The sequence below is a fragment of the Lissotriton vulgaris genome, chromosome 4_1 (assembly GCF_964263255.1).
Source record: "Lissotriton vulgaris chromosome 4_1, aLisVul1.2, whole genome shotgun sequence".
In the NCBI taxonomy this organism is placed as follows: domain Eukaryota; kingdom Metazoa; phylum Chordata; class Amphibia; order Caudata; family Salamandridae; genus Lissotriton; species Lissotriton vulgaris.
The window spans coordinates 340,755,621-340,774,450 of NC_141691.1; the positions used below are offsets into that span (position 1 = coordinate 340,755,621).

At 44.0% G+C, this 18,830-nt stretch overlaps 1 protein-coding gene across 5 annotated transcripts in view; it reads right to left on the minus strand.

The window, feature by feature from the left end:
- The window catches only part of DOCK11 (dedicator of cytokinesis 11), a 1,133,414-nt gene that overhangs the window by 843,914 nt on the left and 270,670 nt on the right, over positions 1-18,830 (minus strand). For all 5 annotated transcript variants that reach the window (XM_086918718.1, XM_086918717.1, XM_086918722.1 and 2 more), the window contains one exon: positions 6,835-6,930. In XM_086918718.1, the coding sequence (XP_086774844.1) occupies positions 6,835-6,930 (96 nt within the window). The remainder of the gene's footprint in view (positions 1-6,834; positions 6,931-18,830) is intronic.

Consider the following 18,830-nt stretch of genomic DNA (forward strand, 5'->3'; position numbering starts at 1 on the left):
GCTCTTATATAATGAGATTGTTGCCATAAATTGTCACCGCACTACATGGCACCAAAGGGGCAAGTGGATTTTGTTACGGGAGAAGTAGATTTTTGAAGCAACCTGCCCCATGGACAAGTAGATATTTTATTAAATTCCACATCCCTGAAATTATATCTGAGGTTCTGAATGTAAGTAAAAGTGGAGTCTTTTCCAGTGATGTCAGGTTCTGTTTGAATCATAAATAAGGAGGCATTTTCACGACATCGATTTTCCCATTAGTTTTTGTCATGTCTTTCGCCCACTTGCTGCTATTTTCGTCTATGATCTTTGCTTCTTACATTTTGTAATTCTGCTGGATCAACTTCTAGATATGCTTGGTTCACCTTTTTCATCTTCCACGATGGCAAGTGAGTTTTGTGCTTTGCTATTAACTTCAATTAGGAGGTACAAGATTGCAGGAATTTTTCTATACCTTTACTGCTTTTTCTCTCCTAATGTGGACTCTAAGTGCATTTCATATGACTGTTTAGTGTAGGGCAGTATCATGGCTACTGGGAGGAGGAATCAATAGACCCCTTGCCTCAAAAAGAGCCTATGCAAGTAGAGGCAGTTAGGAGTTCTTCAATAGAAAAGGCTGGGATGCGTATATATTTAGGACATATGAGTAAAGCTTCTAGTAAATTGCCTTAGAAGAAAGTAGGAAGAATGCAATCCTCTGAGAAAGAGACTAAAACAGGGGTGCGTTGGCTTTATTGGCTCTTCCATGAATATTATTTATAATGATTTTTTCCTTTTACTAATTCCTATGAGAAATGAAGAAGGATAAGTTGTTGATACCTCTGCTTTGCTGTGTAATGTTCATTGATCAGGATTCACCATTGTATCTAATATTCCTTAGAGGGTGAAGGAGACTCCTGAAGTAATTGTTGATAGCTTCAGGCTCAGTACGAGAGGCCTCTTTTCCATTGAAAGTATCATTTTAAATCACAGTCAAGTGTTGTCTTTTGACATCATTGGCTCTCCTAATTATAGTGCAACATGTTGAAGGCTGTGCTTAGAGGGCATAATGCATATGTGACTCCGCCTACTTTGTTAGTATCTTTGTCATGACAGTTTTGTGCTGATCACTGTTTGGCTTCAAGAACTTATTGGTAACTCAGAGACATGTTAAAATACTCCCAATTCAATTTAATAGTGACTGATCTTTATGCTGTACCGCCACAGTCCCATGCCTTTTCTCCCGTTTTTGTTCATTCTAAAGCCTATTCACCCCCTCATATGGAATATGATTATGCTATGCCAATCAGATCTGGCATTATTGTTCGTTTTTGGACATATTCATTCCTTAACAGAGAAAGGGAAAGAGATACTGAAGCCTTATTTGCTGAAGAAACTTCAAACAATTTAATTGCGTCATCTTCGTCATCTTCTGTGGCACATTTGATATTTGTACCTTAGAAAGGTCAATAGCTTCAAACTTGTATGGACCATAGAGATTTAAATCAGAGTACGTTAAGGTATGGATATGTTTTACCTCACGTAAATGATATAATGGAATCAGTCTATGGAGCACAATGGAATCTTTACTAAACTTGATTTATGACCTGCTTATCATCTGTTCCACATAAAGGAAGAAAACAAGGGGAAAACATTTCCCTCATCCTAGCTGGCCATTTGGAATACCTTATAATGCCATCTGGTTTGTGCCATGCTCTTGCCATTTTTCTGTGTTTTAAGGTGTGAGAAGGACCCGGGAGGAGATGAAAGGCTTACTGGACGAACGCCGGGAGGGACGCTACCAAACCCGGTCATGTATCGATACCCTGACATCGGACTACCCCAACCATACTCCTTTGCTGTTTCTCTGCAGGGACGCGTCGGCAGGAGTAACCCGGAAGGGGTGTCTCCGGAACCCGGAAACAATAGGGATGGCCCAATGAAAAGACGCCTAAGACAGGAGGCGGGGAGAGAGAACAGTGGCGCACAAGAAGAAGCAGACGAAGGACCCAGGAAGGACGAAAGGTGGAAAGAAGACGCTGGACCCGGGAAAGAAGATGCGGGACCCGTGAAAGAAGACGCGGGACCCGTGAAAGAAGACGCGGGACCCGAGAGTTCGGACGTGAGGATTCCAGTAGGCCAGGACGAAGACAGCTGGTGTGAAGACTGGTGGTGTCCGGAGGAGGCTGGAGATCGGCCGCGACTCTAGGGAAGAGTTGCGGCGGGGTCGGTGAGTGACATCGGCTCAGGGAAACTGTGAAGCGGGGAAGAGGGTGGGAGTGTAGGGTGGGACTCTTGACAAAGCGGGAGGGGTCTAGTATTGATAAGCATTGTTGATAAGTGCATTGGGCCTGATTTCCTGACCAATCGGATGCTAGAAACCGTGTCCTGACCTTTGAGCACCTTTGTTTCTGTCCCTCCCTAGGCACATAAGATGTCCTCCACTTCCCCCCCCCTCTTAACCTGGTGTTACACCTTCAATATCTATCGTGTTTTCACCTCCCCTTTTCCACAAGTCAGTCTATGATTTTGAACACCTACGGTGTGGTGACGGAAAAACACTTAACATCTTGTCCAGTGTGACCACAATTCTCACGGTTCCCTCCTTTGTCTCTCCCTTCTCCTATGAGCCTCCGGGGAGACCACCTTGGACTTGAGGATACAGGGAAGACTACCCCACTATCGTCACCTAGTTCATCGACGGAGACGTCAGAAGAGGAGTCAACCGAGGGACAATCCACCAAACCACTCAAAACCCCATCTGTACTCAATAAACCACCTTCTGTTAAACCCGTAATCCAGCCTCCGCGCCTGTTTATACGACCCGCCCTCCCACATAAGCATTTAGAAGTTTCTGAAGACTTGTATTACTTTGCATTACTCGACTTTGGTTGTTTTGCTAATGTTTTCAGATACTCTTGAGGAACATAAAATTGTGAGTTTGATGTTATCAAAATATGAATTACATAATTTGTCTTTGAAAAAAAAGAAGCTTGGGTTTCAGAAGAAGTTGAGCATTTTGGATTTTTCCTTTTCTGGTTTGGCCCTCAACTACAAACAGATGTTTACTCAAGTAACAAACGTATTCTATCCTAATATTTCAAAAACGTTTATAATGAAAACATCCACCCATGGACGAGCAGCTGGGGCAGTTTTGTTAAAAGAGTAAAAAAGTGATAAACAGGCACATGTTGAAGATGGTTTGTAGTGAATGGAGACATATTTCGATATTGACTTCAAACTGATCACAAGCATTTGAAGTGTTTGTGATATCTGAAATGTAGGAACATTCATAGGGCCAGATGGGTATTTCTTTGCGCACAGTATGATTTCATTATCACTTATTCCAGATTTAAAATTCTTTGGGTGTATGAACCATGTCACTATTATCCTGAGTCCTCATTTACTTATGACAACCTGAAATTCCAACTCAACGTGTGGTTAGAATAGTTCAGTCTTTTTTTAAAAAGATTTAAGATGACTAAACAATAAATAGGTCCAAAGGAGATGAAAAAACTTCATATAATGGCTCCTTTAGTTCAACTATATGAATTGTATTTCAGAGAGCAAGCTATCTTTGTTACAACAAAAGAATGGATGTGCTGAGAAAGAGTAATTCTCTGATATTTCTGGTCAATGAGGAGTTAAGGCTACATTGGGTTTAGTTTTACTATCTTTTTGGTAACCAGCTGCTCATTCTGATCAAGAAATGTTTCTTGCCTGTCCTATTTGTGTCTAATATAAATCACTGCACCATAAGCTTTATCAATATTGACAGCTGTTATGATTGGCTCCAAATCCTTGGCATAACATTTCTACAGATTTTTAAAAAGATCTTTTGCCTTCAGAAGGAAATGGTGCAAAAATGTCATATTTAGCTCCTCGGCCCAAGTTATGAACAGTTGACAAAATAGCCCAGTGTTTTACATCTTCATGGGATACCTTTTTGCTAATGTTTTGGTAGAGAGACTCAATTTCATGTTCTCTTGTATGTCCACTATTAGTTTCAACAACACCCCACTAAGCCCAGAGATTTCAGCTGATGGCATACAGCTATGTCTGTACAGAGAGCCTAAAAAACATTCTGGAAAAGGTGGCGCGCTCCTCCCACTGTCAGGTAGCATGTTGCTGGATTATTCTCAGTGTATGGTTAAATGTGCTCACAGCCGCGATTAGCACTTCAGCTCTAGCGGTCACACAGAGGGGTGTTCGCTGAGCTGTATTGATTGTCGGTGAGCTAGGCCATGGCCACTATGCAGGGTTCAGGGCCGGGCAAAGCATGTTAATCTTGGACTTCTTCTTTGTGTGCCAAAATGACAGCATGAGTTTTGGGAAAGGGATATGGACAATCCTTATAAAATCTCCTCTCCAAGTTGATTGTCTGTCCAGTGATCTCTATCTGAGGCTCTCAATCCAAGATGGAAATATAATATTTTCCTGTAGTGTCATTTCCTGTTTGAATTATATATAAGGAGCCATTTACAAGTGATGAATGCCTCATCAAATTAGTTCCCTCATTTCTTGTTGAATTCCCCACTCACTTGCCATTATTTTTCTTCCTGAATTTTCTATCTTATAGATGGAACTCTTATTGTAGCTACTTCTGAATGTCCTTGGTGGGTCGATTCTCTTCCTTGATGTCAGTGGGATTTTGGTGCCTTGCTAATAACTTCTTTGATAATCTTCATCTTCAACCAATCATTCCAAAGTAGTCTTTTTAACTTTTGTGTTTTTTCCTCCTATGTAAGACCTTTTAAAGGAGACAATTGAGCCCTTTCATATGTACTATTAACTACAGGATGGCATCATGTCTCCTACGAGGGGTTGTCCTTTCCTCTGGCATACAAGACGGAAACTCAACAGATCTCAACTTCCAGTCCTTGACACAAAGCTGTTGCGATACCTACTTAAAACACACAGTTTGGTGTTTTCCACTTTTTATAGAAGTATGAATAAGGTATGCTTTATAAGGTTAGCAAAAACATTGATGTCAGTTGAAGCAGGAGATCTCTAATTCTTTGCCTTTGAGATAAAAAGGCATGTAACTTTCTTCTGCTGTTGTGTTGACAGACATCCTATGTAGTATTGTGCTTCAGAATATTCTTGCACATTCCATTTTATTTCCAAGGCTACCTGTAATTAAATACTTTAAAGTATTTTTAAAATTTCAGAACTCAACTTGACAAAGTGGCCCATGTCTGCACTTTTCTTTTGTCTGATGTGATACGTTTGGTTCAATGAAAATTGGGGAAATCAATGTTACATGTCAGAGCTAAGTTAGGAGTAGATTTACTGACAATGGCATGCTCCTTAGGTCTTGAGTTGCACAAGGTGAAGAACGCTTATCTCTGGTGAATACACTCAGCACACAAAGGGAAGTTTCTCTTGAATCTGTGTTGCCAGCATCAGTTTGTTCACAATTGCACCTACATCACATGCCAGGTAAAACACCTTTGGCAGGAGGCATTTGGTAAGGTGCAGAGGTATGAGGAATGTCAAAACTGGGGTTCCTCGTCCTCTGCAAGCCACTATTTGGAAATGTAAAATTTCCTGGAAGAGTGGCTGGATCCAAGATTATATTTATCTGAGAATCGTAAACCAACATAGCCTTTTTCTCTTTTTCTGTTATTTAATTTACTTTTTTAAGCCCATGTCTGGCTGGAGGCGTTCTTTCTCTAATTTTTCATCACGTTCACAACTGATTGCTATTCTTTTCGTCCCTGATTTTTCAATTTTTTTCCAACAGGATTCCTATTGGAAATTGTCCTTCAAAAAGAGTTATGCTGAGCTATTTCTGAAGCCTTATCCAGAGTGTGGTTTGTGCCTTTCTTATCAACCCTTGCCATGCTTCTCTATTACAATCAAGAATCATCAAGATTGTAAAGGAGGTTTTTTGACCTTGTGGCGTTTTCTTTCTAACTGGGACCCTATTAATTAACTTTAAGGGTAACATAGTGCTTTAAAGTGAAAAGGTGCCAGTTGACATCATGTCTACTGGGAGGAGTCTCAATTTCCTCGTGCATTCAAGAAGAAAACTGGATAGTCTTTCATTGAGTCCAGTCCATGACAGGCAGTCACGGGGTGCTCATTATTGTTCATGATGTGAATTAGTTTAGCATCAGTCATTCCTCTGTGTGTTTATTACCAATCTCAGCTTGCATCTATCCACTGATGTGCTGATGTGACCAATCGTGTCCTTACTACTGGTAATGGGTTGCACTTAAAACGTTTCGACCAGTGGAATATCTTGAGCCATTCAAGTCCAAACACAGGCCTATGAGAATGACAACACAATATGATATCGAAAATGTTTGCAATGCAATTACAACCGTCTCCTTTTTTGCATGCAAAAAGGATCCCATTATTACCTTGCTTCATGATATGCGTAAGTATGCATTCTTGTACGGTTAAATGAAAACTAAGGATGAATTACGCGAACTTTTTTTGTTATGGCTGACTGCAATGCACTGATTGTGCCACCTTGCATTATTATTATGTGTGTCTTATTTTAACTGAAACGGTGTACGTGTTTTTATGCAATTCACGACTAAACACCAAGGGAAAACTCTTTGCTGCTTCTGAAAGACCACACTAAAGGTAAAAGTCAACAAAACTCACCCTTTATGCTCATTCATATGACACTACAGCTCTTTACAAATTTCGATTCACGATTTCATTTTTAAATATCATACTTCAATTCCCAGCGCTCATTTGACAACAAACAGTAGTACCCATCTGCGCTTTACATGAGCCAGCAGTGCTCAACACTGCGCACATTTAGAAGAACATGACTCGAAACGTAAGAAACACTTCAATACATAAAGTAACTCAATTAAATGAAATACGTAATCTTACTTTCATGGTGACTGTGATTGTACTGTTTACATTGGCCTTGTACAGCCAGCCTTGTTTTATAACTCCTCCCTTCTGAGAACACAGCGACGTGGAATCCTGCAATGAAGTAAGTATGCATGGCAAGTTAGAGACTTCATCATAAGAATGCAAGGACATCTTTAACATCATACACATTTTAAGATGCTATGAATTCTTTAAAATGTGCGTTAAAATAGTTTTTCTTGATAGGCAATATAAGCTTTGGACGCAAAGGAGTACATTTAATAGATCATAGCGTAGTATTTATTGTTTATTTCTTAGTAGAGGGCAAACATTCCTATAAGCGTTAACATGAGAAACATTCCTTTCTTGATCCATGCCTTTATTTTGGCCCTTCTTTGGTGGATTGTCATATAATCCAAAATATTAAGATGAAGCTGGTAATTGTGTGTCAGTCATGCACCGGGCCTCTCTTGCTAACAGCTTGCCACATTTCAGGCCGATTTATTAAAAAGCACCAAAGGTACTAACACATGAATATGACTTGCCTTCCCATCTAAGGTTACCACACCACTCTCATCTCCATGATGGATCTGCATGAAATGTTCGGTTCCTTTGGAACAGGGTTAAAACTGATTTGCATCGGGCTGGGCCTAACCTGAGGTGGCATGATGTAGAGCCAAGTAATTACCAGTGGCGGAGATTAATTCAAGCATTCATCAAGCACTTTTTTTTATACTTCAGAGCAACCAATTTGTAGCATGTATACGCATGAGGCAGGGTTACAAGAATTCTACAAGGTAATATCAGTGTTATTTACTATTGCTACATGATGTATTGATTTCAAATCACAATTAATATTTTGTATGAAAAAACAATCTATTGTAAAGTACACCACCTTCGACTAAAGCAAAACTGTATACAACATATCAACAAAGTACTTTTTCAATAAATGTATATATATATATATTTCATTTACATATGTAACTATATATTTCACTCACAAAGTCACTTTTCACTATATTTTTCTTCCCTTCATATATTTCTCCAGCCCATCTGTGGGAGACTTTTCTGCATACACTCTGAGAAGTCATTTGTTTCATAATTGAGCACAGGGATCGTTTTGGCTTTCCATAATTAATATCATTCATCAAAACTAAATCAAATCATGATGCTGCATGCTACTGAAACTGTTTGCCAGAGTATTAAGTTGCAAAATATGCTGTGCAAATATTATTACCACATATAATGATAACTAAAAAAATACACACCAACAAATGGTACAGTGCCTTTAAACTCTAATTACGAGCCAAAACCATAACATGTGTTTGTGGTGTGGTCGTTTCCGAGTAGAAACAACAGTTCATGCTGCAGTATTTCCTTATTACCAAGAGCTAAAGTAACAATCAACCGTTGTAAAATTCTTGTACAAGTAACTACAACTGTTTCTGTCTATTTCGACAACTAATGGGTTTTTGTCCCATGAACCGCTGGAATATTCTTGCACCGAAATGTAAACGTGGTGTACAGAGAGTGTGGTAAAAACATTCCTCATACTTAATTCGTTCGACAGCAAATGTTAGTAAATATTTCTTCTGGTAACAGCTGATAACAGCTAATATTTTCAAATGGTAAAAGATGAAATATGATAAAAATATTTTATAACATACTGTAACTATGCGGTTTTAAGCACTGGAATATTATTACTTTGATTCATAGCTGGAAGCTTTTCAGTATATGTTTCAAGAACTGATTTTCCTAAAATAGGACATTCTGAGTAACAGTAACAACAAGGACTAGTAGAGGAACAAAAAACAAGACCTTGAAATATGCACAGTACCATCTTTGGCCTTTTTAGACTGAATGAGCGAGCACACCCACGGTCTTCAGGGAAACCTGGGGGGCTTCTCCTGTAGGGCGCTTTATCTAGAATGTAACACAAATATAAAGCATCAAACTTATCTGTAAACTTCCATCGTTTTCTTTCAATACTTAAAAACTGCTTTGCTTTAAGGGGTAAAATCCTTTTGAGTAGGAGTCTACCAGGAAATGAGACTTGACTTGCTGTCCCTACGTCATCGTTTGGAATTTCCGTTCAGAGTCCTATTTTCATGACATCTGTGTTAGATATGCACTACCGACTCTGAGTAATGGAAGGGGTTATGAAGCATGGCACGACAGTACACATTATTATGTCGATAAAGGCTATTACAAACCATATTTTAATCATATTTTAACTAAGGGCTAGTATTAAGATAACAATTTACAAATAAGTTATTATAAAACACTCCTTAGCGTTCTCATGGTAACACTTGTAGGGAATAGACTGCAACAAAGGTCAAGAGGGGAGCTGATTCTACTGGGCCTGAATGCGGCATTTAATACAGTTGAATATATTGTAGTGCTTTGAGCAGGAGGGGTCATCAGGGATGCATGTATGTATTTTTTCATATATGTAGAGCCCGAACCTAGCTCTAGAGCTACTGCACCCTTAAGAGGGGGCATGCGCCTCCGAAAGATGTATTGGGTGGGGGAGGGCCAGGGTACACTGTCAGGTATGGGGTAAGGCTCTTTGAAGAGGTGTGGTTTCATCTTTTTCTCAATTGTAAGACAGTCACTGCTGATCTGATGTCGATAGGGATTTGTTTTCAAATCCCGGGACCATGAACACAGAAGGGTTGCTGTCAGTTTTTAGGTCTCACTAGAGACAGCGCATGCGCTGCTCTTGCGTGAAATTTAGTAGGGGCTTTAAAAGTGCTGCCCAGGCCAGCCACCAGCTTGCGACGTGCACAGCATTTTTTCCAGTCGCACGCGCTCGTGCACACAACTCGCGTCACCACTCACTTTTTTAAAAATTTCATTTCGTAGCCGCGCTGTGTTACTTTTACGGCCGCGCGGCCAATGCTTGTTTTCCTTCTTGAAATGTTATGGCTTCAGTCTGTCAATATAATTGCTCCTGGTCTGGCATTGTCCTTTCTTTCTTTCCGTAGTTTTACATAGTGCAAACTTGACCCAAGGTTTCAGGTATCAGAGCGCTTTACATGAGTACCAGTTGCGTTACACAAAGACACATACATTTTTTGTTTGGACAGGGAAGATTAAGTAATTTGCCCATAATCATATGATGTTGAGCATCATTGCGGAGACTCAAACCCATTTCCCCAGCTTAGAGATCGACTGCCCTAGCTGCTAGGCTGCATCCTCTCCCCTGTACCCTGGAAGTGGTTAGTTTGTTTGCCAGGTAAGCTGAGGTCTTATTGTTGAGAGCTTTATAAGTAAAGCAGTTGGTTTTTGAAGATGATCTGGGCTCAAAGGGGGAGCCAATGTAATTTTTTAAAAACAAGGGTGGTGTAGTTGAATTTCTTTGAGTCCTAGATAAGCCATGCCACCACATGTAGGATACCATTCAATGCTCTCCTTGATACTAGGTGCTAGGGTGGTATTAGGGAGATAGCTGAGCATGGCCTCTTATCCACATGGGAGAGGTTTAAGGTTTGAAGACAGTTGGACACAGGGACCTTTTTAATTTTTGTTTATTTTATTAGTAAACATCAGAAGATCAACACCACAAGCCACAGATACAATAGCTCACCCAGTAATTTGAAAAATCAAAGTTCATGTGTCACAATCAAATCGTCATTACAAAGCTTACAGAACAGGAGTGTATATCAACTTTGTCAAACATTGCTAGTGATACCATAAGGTAGTGTTGGCATGTGGATGAGAGGGGTCAAGTATTGTTGTTCTTGAGGATCAGTGAGTGGTCATCCAAACTTTTGGCCTGTGACTGAGCAAGATAGGATCCCATGTCTTGAAGTCTGGATTTAACAGGCAACATAGTGGCATAGAGTTCTGCGTTAGTACTGCAGGTAACTACATTTTTGAGACACCCGCCCCCCCCTTGACAGGAATAGACCCCTCAAGCATTGGAGGGCAACTTCTTTTTACTAATAATGGGAGCAACGCCACCAGCCGCCAGGAAGATTTCAACAATTTAGCCACATACCCCATCAACACAACATCAGGAGTGGCGGGATCTGATACCCAATGATACAGGATATCTCAGTCAATACCGCAGAACAGTAAACAGCAGTGTGGCAGCACTCCCATTCCAGATGGAAACGGGTAGAGTGGGTTTGGTTGGTTTCACCAAGGGCATTCATGTAGCCTGGTGGGGTCCAAAAGATGTAAGTTTGCAGATGTATAGTACAGTCTGTGTAGGAACTTAAAGTGCAATAATGTATGTAATAGTGTGCAAGTGTCTCATAGGTCTTCCAAGTACTGCTTCCCAGTTTTCCATGTCCGGAGCTTTGTCCACAGGGCATACAGATATCGTGAGTTATAAATGTGTGAAACCTAGCCTCCTGTGAGTGCTAGGTCTAAAAGGTGAGTGAGAGGTATGAACTCCTTGGATCATGTGGGAATTCCAGGTGGTAGACTCTGAGATTGCGGCAAAGCCTGTGATATATGAAAATGTTGCCTGATATTATGTTTCCTAAGGGATGATTTAACAACACTTTAGCATTGATATGTATAGCAGGATTATCAATGGCTAGGGATCTGGGGGAGTATAGCAGAGGACAGTCAGCTGTGCTATTCAGCTTGTGCCATGCGACAGCAGTCACTGCAACTGTGTCAAAAACCTCCCTTGGTTATGATGGCTTTTGAAAAAACATTTATGTAATGTGCTTGGAGCCATGATTTGACATTCGACAACAATGTGTGGAATAGGAAGTGGAGGCAAAAACCTGTAAACCCAGAAAAAGGCCTGTGCAGCTAAGTAATATAGCTCGGGCTCAGCCACTGCCAGCCCATCCTCGCCAACGGCAGTGTCATTAGTTCCCAGTGTAGTCTTGGTTGTCCCTCTGCCCAGAAAAGTCTGCTGAGCTCAGATTTTAGCTTAGAAAAAACTCGCCCATGGAGATATTGGTGTGTTCAGAAAGAAAAAAAAAACTGAGTATCATGACATTTTGATTATTAATAAGCGACCGGCTATTGATGAAGGCAGTTTGATCCAATGATCTACTTGAATGGGCAACAAGACACTGCCGGACCATGGTTGTCGAGGAGCAGGACCTTTCTATCTCTATGGACACCAATGCCTGGAAACCCTTCTGGGTGATTAGCCGTGCTCTACAAAACCACTGATTGATTGATTCATTAGCTGAGGTCTCTGGAGTGGGGGAGTGTACAAGAGAGATATCATGCGGAGACCGCCCAGTTCTGTCATGCGCAACACTGTTTGCGAAACAGGAATTCCACAGAGTCAAAGGCCTTTTTGGCATCCAAAAAGACATTGATAACCACGAGTTCTGGGTTGACCTGGTTCATCAATGTGAGGAATAAGTGGATATTATGAGCATTAGAGTGCGCATGGATGACCTCCAGCTGGTCCAATAGGACAAAACCCTTCTTTACCTGGGTAAGTTGATTCACTATTACCCTGGCCAAAAGTTTGCTATCTACATTGAGGAGAGAATAATGAGTAATAAAAACCAACAAGGAGAGGGTGGTTGTTGGTCTTCATCAAGGTGATTAGGATGGCTTCCCAAAGTGTCAGTGGCAAGCACCCTTTGGCAATAGCTTCATTAAAGATTGTGATAAAAAGCCATCCGAGCCAGGGGCCCTGCTGGAGGTGAGGCTTCTTCCATTTTTTTCCAGGGACAGTGGATCAGTGAGTGGTAGTCTGTCATCAAGTCTGTCACAATCTGGGACATGATGATCTGAGGTTTTTAGTATTGTCAAGTATGATAGTGATGATGTTACTTTTCGTGTGATACTTGGGTAGACATGCTAGAGTGTTGCTCGACCAATTCCCCTCACTGTATACCTGGGCCTGTGAGTAGCTAACTAGAACATTAGCCTCCCTCTCAGCTGTTTCTCAGAAGACCTATTAGGGTCTCATGCAACTCAAGATCCAATTTATCAGTTGATGTCAGCAACCAGTGGGCTTCTAGCTGTTTAAGTTTTCTCTCTAATTGAGCCAGCTGTGCTATAATCAATTTCAGAAGTCCTGCCTGCTACGAGATGTAGAACCCCCTAATTACTGGGTAAAAAGCCTCCCAACATGTTGCATAGGAATCTAACGAAACGGAGTTCAAGCAGAAATAGTCTTAAATGGCTGTAGAAAATTCTGCCGTAAAGGCCAGCAGCGTTCCGGAGGAAAATCACCAGAGTTAGTAGCGATGTGTGGTGGTTGGTAGGATATACGCAGCCCTACCAGAGAGTGATCCGAAAGAGTAAGCAGTAGATAACACTGTTCTGTGACCCACCCCAGCGCAGTATAGGAACACCACCAGAAGTCTATTCTACTTTAAAAGTTATGAACTACGGAGTAATAAGCATATGTATTTTCCGTCTCATATAAAGCATACCGTGCGTCACAGATGTTTAGGAGTTCCAGTTCATCCCACAGTGTGTCCGTCACTTCCGTGGAAGGGTAGGACACATGTCAAGATCTATTCCTTGATTCGTCAAAGCTGAGATTAAAATCCTCACCCCAGAGGAGCAAGCAGACGGTGCGCTGGTGGTGACCAAACACCACAGTGTTGTCTGTGTTAGCAACATACAAGTTTACAGTGGTCCATCAGCGAGCCCTGTGGGATCTTGGTATACAAAGTGCTGTTTATAAGCAACATTTTCTGACTAGTATAGCTAATCTTCATGAAAAAGAGCTATACAACCCCAATTGACATTGTCCCCACATCCCAGCTACTTTTTTCAGAGTATTGTTGCTAAGGTGTGTCTCTGTAGCAATGCAATAGAATTGTTGTGTCCATCTAAGAATGCCTGAACTACTGCAATCATTAGTACATCTGTTGGGTGGGAAACGTGACCTCAGCGAGCACGGTGTGACACAGTACAGTGTAGTGTGATTGTGCTGGACCACGCAATGTGTAATAGTGAATTAATGGAATGCTGAACAAACAGAAACAGTTCCTTAAAAATCCAAAATGTAAACCACCCAACACATGTGCCTGGTGAGTAAAAACCAGTGCCCGACCCACGTTGACCACCAAAACTTTCAGCGAACTTACCCTTACCAACTAAACAAGTATCCATTGACAAAGAAGGCGTTATACATGGGGGCTGCAGCCGCCAGCCTCCAGCAAGGGAAAGCGATGCAGCATTGACTTGAGGAGTAGGTGAGAGAAGAGAATCCAGCTTCCCAAACCCATAGCATTTAACAACTGAGAATATACATTATGCCATCCGGCTCTACATTCAGATTCAGTCATTGTCACTTATTGCAACTCAGTCAGAACTGAGGTGGACGGACCAGGTCAGACCCCCACAGTGATACAGCTGTTGTCACATCCCAGGGTTGCTTAGCAAATGTCAGGCCTGCTCTGCGGTCCGTAAAGTGTTTCAGTTTATCCCCAAGGTGAACACAAAGTTTTGCTGGATACAGCTTGGCATATTTAACATCTTTGTTGCATAGCAACTACTTTTCTTCAAGGAATTCCAGTCTGATGCCCATCACTGTGACTGTGAAGTCAGGAAAAATAGAAATGTCTGTGCCTTGTTAGTGCAGTGGGCCTCACTCCCTGGCAAGCCACAGGTCTGCATCACTGTACTAATACCTCAGTAGTTGCGCTATAATGGGGCACTAGGGACACCAGGATCATGTTGGTGAAACTGTCACATCTGAACAGCTCTAACACAAGAGTTTTCCCTAAGAGTAATACTAAAAGGATTTCTATGCTGTTCCTCTCTAAAAACCAAAGCTGTTTGGAGATGCCAAGTGGCTGGATCTCACTGTTTCCTAGAAAGGGCAATAGTGGAGATCCATGTGTTGGATCATAATGCCCTCACACACCCTTTCAGGTGTCATGCTTCATCATCTGGGCTGCTCCTCGTTGGGGCGGTGGTTCAATCCCCAACGGGCTCTCTAAAAAAGGGGCTCTTTGTTGGAGATCTTCTATCCAACTGCCGTATGGTGAAGTGCGGGTGTGGGGCCATTATAGTGTAGATGCTGTGATGTGAAGTAAAATAGGACTCGGCGTACCTAGAACAACCAAACTTTATTCTGGGGGTCTCCTGTTCTAATTAAAATCAGCATAACAAGGAGCTGTCACGACTAGCTCTAACACAAGAGTTTTCCCCAAGAGTGCCTTAGTGGACTTCTCCAGGCTTACAATTCAGATATTACTTTGGCTCAATTGAACTTTCAGGTTGATGGCTGTAGGTCCCATGGTGCTCCCCTCCCCCCCCCCCCGGGTTCCAGCACAGTGTCATCCTGTACAGGAGGCACAACTTGGCAGTCCCTCCAGTAGGGTGAGGTCTGGAGGGAGATGTAGTCCATGGGATCACCAGCTGTACCACCTCACCGAGCACAGTGTGAGCAGAGAGCAAGGCAGTGGCAGCAGGCTGGGACCTGGGAACACAAGAGCAGTGGAGGTGTCCTGCAAGATAGAACCAGATAAAATAGCACTAGAGGGGGGAAGGGTCCCCGGACCCCTCCGCATATCTCAAAAGCCATAGCCTGGGGCAGGCCAGTCCACACCAGGTCTACACCAACGAGGGTCACAGAAATAGGAAAGAGCCTCTGGGCTAGTGGGGGGTGTCCTGCCACCAGCGACAGGCATACAGACGTAGGCAGCCTGCAATGTGAGGGCGCTGTCCCCACCCCATCAGCAAGTCAAAGGGTCCTTCATGAGGTGCAGGAAAACGTGAAGTAACAAAAGGGAGGGGGGAATCCGCCACAGCAACCCTGAGTTGATACACGCCCATGGGGAAGAACCGGCACACCCACCTATGACGCCAGGCAATGGCACAGCCAAACCAGCACCACTCACCTCAGGCCCCAGAAGTCGTCTACTGCCTCCACAGGGCAAGGGGCAGGTCAGACATAACCACCCATCCATCAGGATGCTAGCCATCCTTTCAGGGTGCAAATAGGGACGTGGGCGATCACATTTCCTCCAGGCCAAGCCTGCTCAAGCCCACCTTCGGTCCTCTAGGGAGTCACCTGGTCGCACAGGCTGGATCAATGGAATCTCCATGACACTGGGCTGCATGGCGGCTGTTACAAACGGGGTCACTGGCTGGCCAGGGCTCACGCCAAAGTCAGTCAGAGACCACCACTCCTAAGTCAGGGCAAGGGAGTTACACACCAAGATAACCCCTGCTCACCCTCTAGGTAACGTGGCGCGAGCAGCAAGGCTAAACTTGGAGGCGGTATGAGTTAAGTATTTGCGCACGCACCCCAGCAACAACACCCAAGGCCCACCACAAAGGAAACTCCACACAAGGTTATATAAAAAAATAGCCTTTGTATTATAGTAAGAACATATTAGATAACACACAAACTTTACAATGTGCCAACAAGCACGGGCAGAATTTACAGAGGGATTATGTACAGGACAGGGCCACATGGACCACTGTCAGGGGTAGGCACTTGTTAGAAATAATACTTGTAGGTATAACACTTGGCACATAAACATATAATGACTAGCACCAAAATAGTACATGTAGCACACAACCAGTAATCACTGGTAAAGAGTAAATACCTCCTACGCAACCCCAAAACACTGTAGGACAATCGCGCAGGGAACTAGGACCTTATCATCAGACCTAAGGAAGGAATACCATCACCTAAGCAGGTCACTTTTAGCAAAGGGAAGGAAACCTAAACAATCACCTAAGCAAGTCACATTTAGCAAAGGAGATAAACATAAAATACCTAAGCAGGTCACTTTTAGCAAAGGTAATGGGACATCAACAATCCTCTAAGCAGGTCACATTTAGCAAAGGGGATAAACATAAAATACCTAAGCAGGTCACTTTTAGCAAAGGTAATGGGACATCAACAATTGCACATGAGGCATTAAAACACATTCAGAGGTGCAGGTTAGAACATTTGCGCAAGAATCACATCAGCAAGTAACTTACAATGCGCAGGGTGCATGTAGCACAACACTAGAGCTTGTCCCTCAGGCCAACTGGCCTCGCAAGGGCTGGAATGCCCTGAGTCCCATGTCAGGGAAGGCTGCGCAGGCAGCACAGAACACAAAGCATAAACGTAGCAGTTGCCCACAAAATGCTGGGCAACTGGTGCAGATAATGTTAGGGCAACGTTGGAGCCGTGTGGGCTCAAGAACACACTGGGGTGGAACACCACGTGGGAGCCTCGCAGGGCTCTGTAGAACAAGTGGCGCTAAAGAGCTTCTGCGCTCTAGAACAATTAAATGCCCCCAGAGCCTCTCTGGGCTCAATGCAGAAAAACACCCTCCTCGAGCCTCGCAGGCTCGTAGATTAACTGGGGGCGTGGAGCCTCGTTTAGGGCTCAAAGATCACTGGGCTGGAGCCTCTCGGGCTCAAAGAACAAATGTGGGTCCCTGGAGCCTCGTGGGCTCGACAACAGAAAGTGCCCTGAGCCTCTCGGGGCTCGGAAGAACCAATGCGGGTGGGTGGAGCCTCTAGGGCTCAAAAACAAATGTGCCCCTGAGCCTCTCGGGCTCTAGATGAACAAATGGCTGCGCACGTTGGAGCGGCCCTCTCCCAACGGAGCCGCTCGAAGAATCAAAGAGGACCCGCCCCCGCACTCACTGGGACTTCACTGGTGCTGCAGGAGGCGGGATACACGGCCGGCTTCTCCTCTTCCCTCGGGGACTCGGCCGGCTGCTTCCCTTCGCGCTGCTCGGCTGCGGGGCGGGACTTCCGATTGGCCTCGAGGGGGCCGCTCAGTGATTGGCCGGTCGGCCCAATACTTCTGGGTCGCCGCGGGCAGCGCGGCGGCTCGCTTCAGGCAGGCAGGCGGGGTCTCAGTATCCGAGGAGTGGGCTCCCTCGTGATAATTTAAATATCCAAGGACGGGGCAATGCCGGGTGGGCTCCGGCTTCAAAATAAAATATAAGCGAGGTAGGCACTCGTAAATCAAATACGAGCGCAGCAAATTCGGCAGATGCCGGGTGGGCACCGGCTGGGCAACAAAAGCGCTTCCTAGCGCAATAAGTAAAATAAAGCGCTCTCTAGCGCTAGGGGCAATCCACAGCGCTCCCAAGTGCTTCAGGGCAGGGAAAAGCGCTCACAGCGCTAAAGGGCAGAAATAAAGCGCTCCCAGGCAACAGCAAAGCTCTAGCAAGGTCTGGAGGCAGGCAGGGGGGCAAGGCAGGGCCAGAGCCAGCTCACTGGGTCTCCAGGCAGGGAGACAGTCCAAGTGGCGGTCCTCCTGGCCCCAGCAGCAGCCCCCTCTGGCAAGGATCCACAAGTAGAACAGTTTCTGTGGGGACACAGCCCCATTTTTATACAGTAAAATCCCTTTGTCTGTAGGTGCAGGGTGGGGGAAAACCAGTCGCAGCTGGTTTTGAAGTACCCTTGATAGCTCAACCACCCATTTTATTCACTGGCAGGGCTAGGGACATCAGTCGCACTACAGGGGGTGGAGCCAGCATTGTGTGGGGAAAGTCCAGGCCCATCAGGGACCAGGTGCACTCCTCCCAAGCCATCAACATGCTAATCTCACACTCACCACCGGGCAGACCCATCCAGCCTTCCTGGAGCCAGGCTCACCAGCCAGCTCCAGCCAATCACACGCCAGGCATATTTTACATTAATATGCCAAGTCCTAGAAGTGGCATTTCTACACAAGATACACTCACGCAACATACATCATTGCGAAGCATTCATTCTCACGAGCTCGCACATACCAAATTCGAGCATGCACTCCCCACGCATCAGGAACTACCAGGGACACAGACATTCCCCATGCATTCCTATGGGAGAGCAGGCCAGCCTAACTACATGCACGCACTTTACTCTGGGACACAGGCAAAAAGAACGCACAGACCAGAAAATCATCCACACAGATCACAGATCTAAAGTAAAAAGATTAGGGGTGAACCTGCCTTAAGGGCCAAGTCCAACACAACCCCCTTCCAGCCAAAACGCAGGGCAGACCAATCACCACCGTGATGGACTTCCCTGCTTGGGGCGATAAAACACGGACGCGGGCCCGCAACTGCAGGGACACCCTCCTGTTTTACGCCACGGTGAACCCCTGGGGTTCTTTCTAA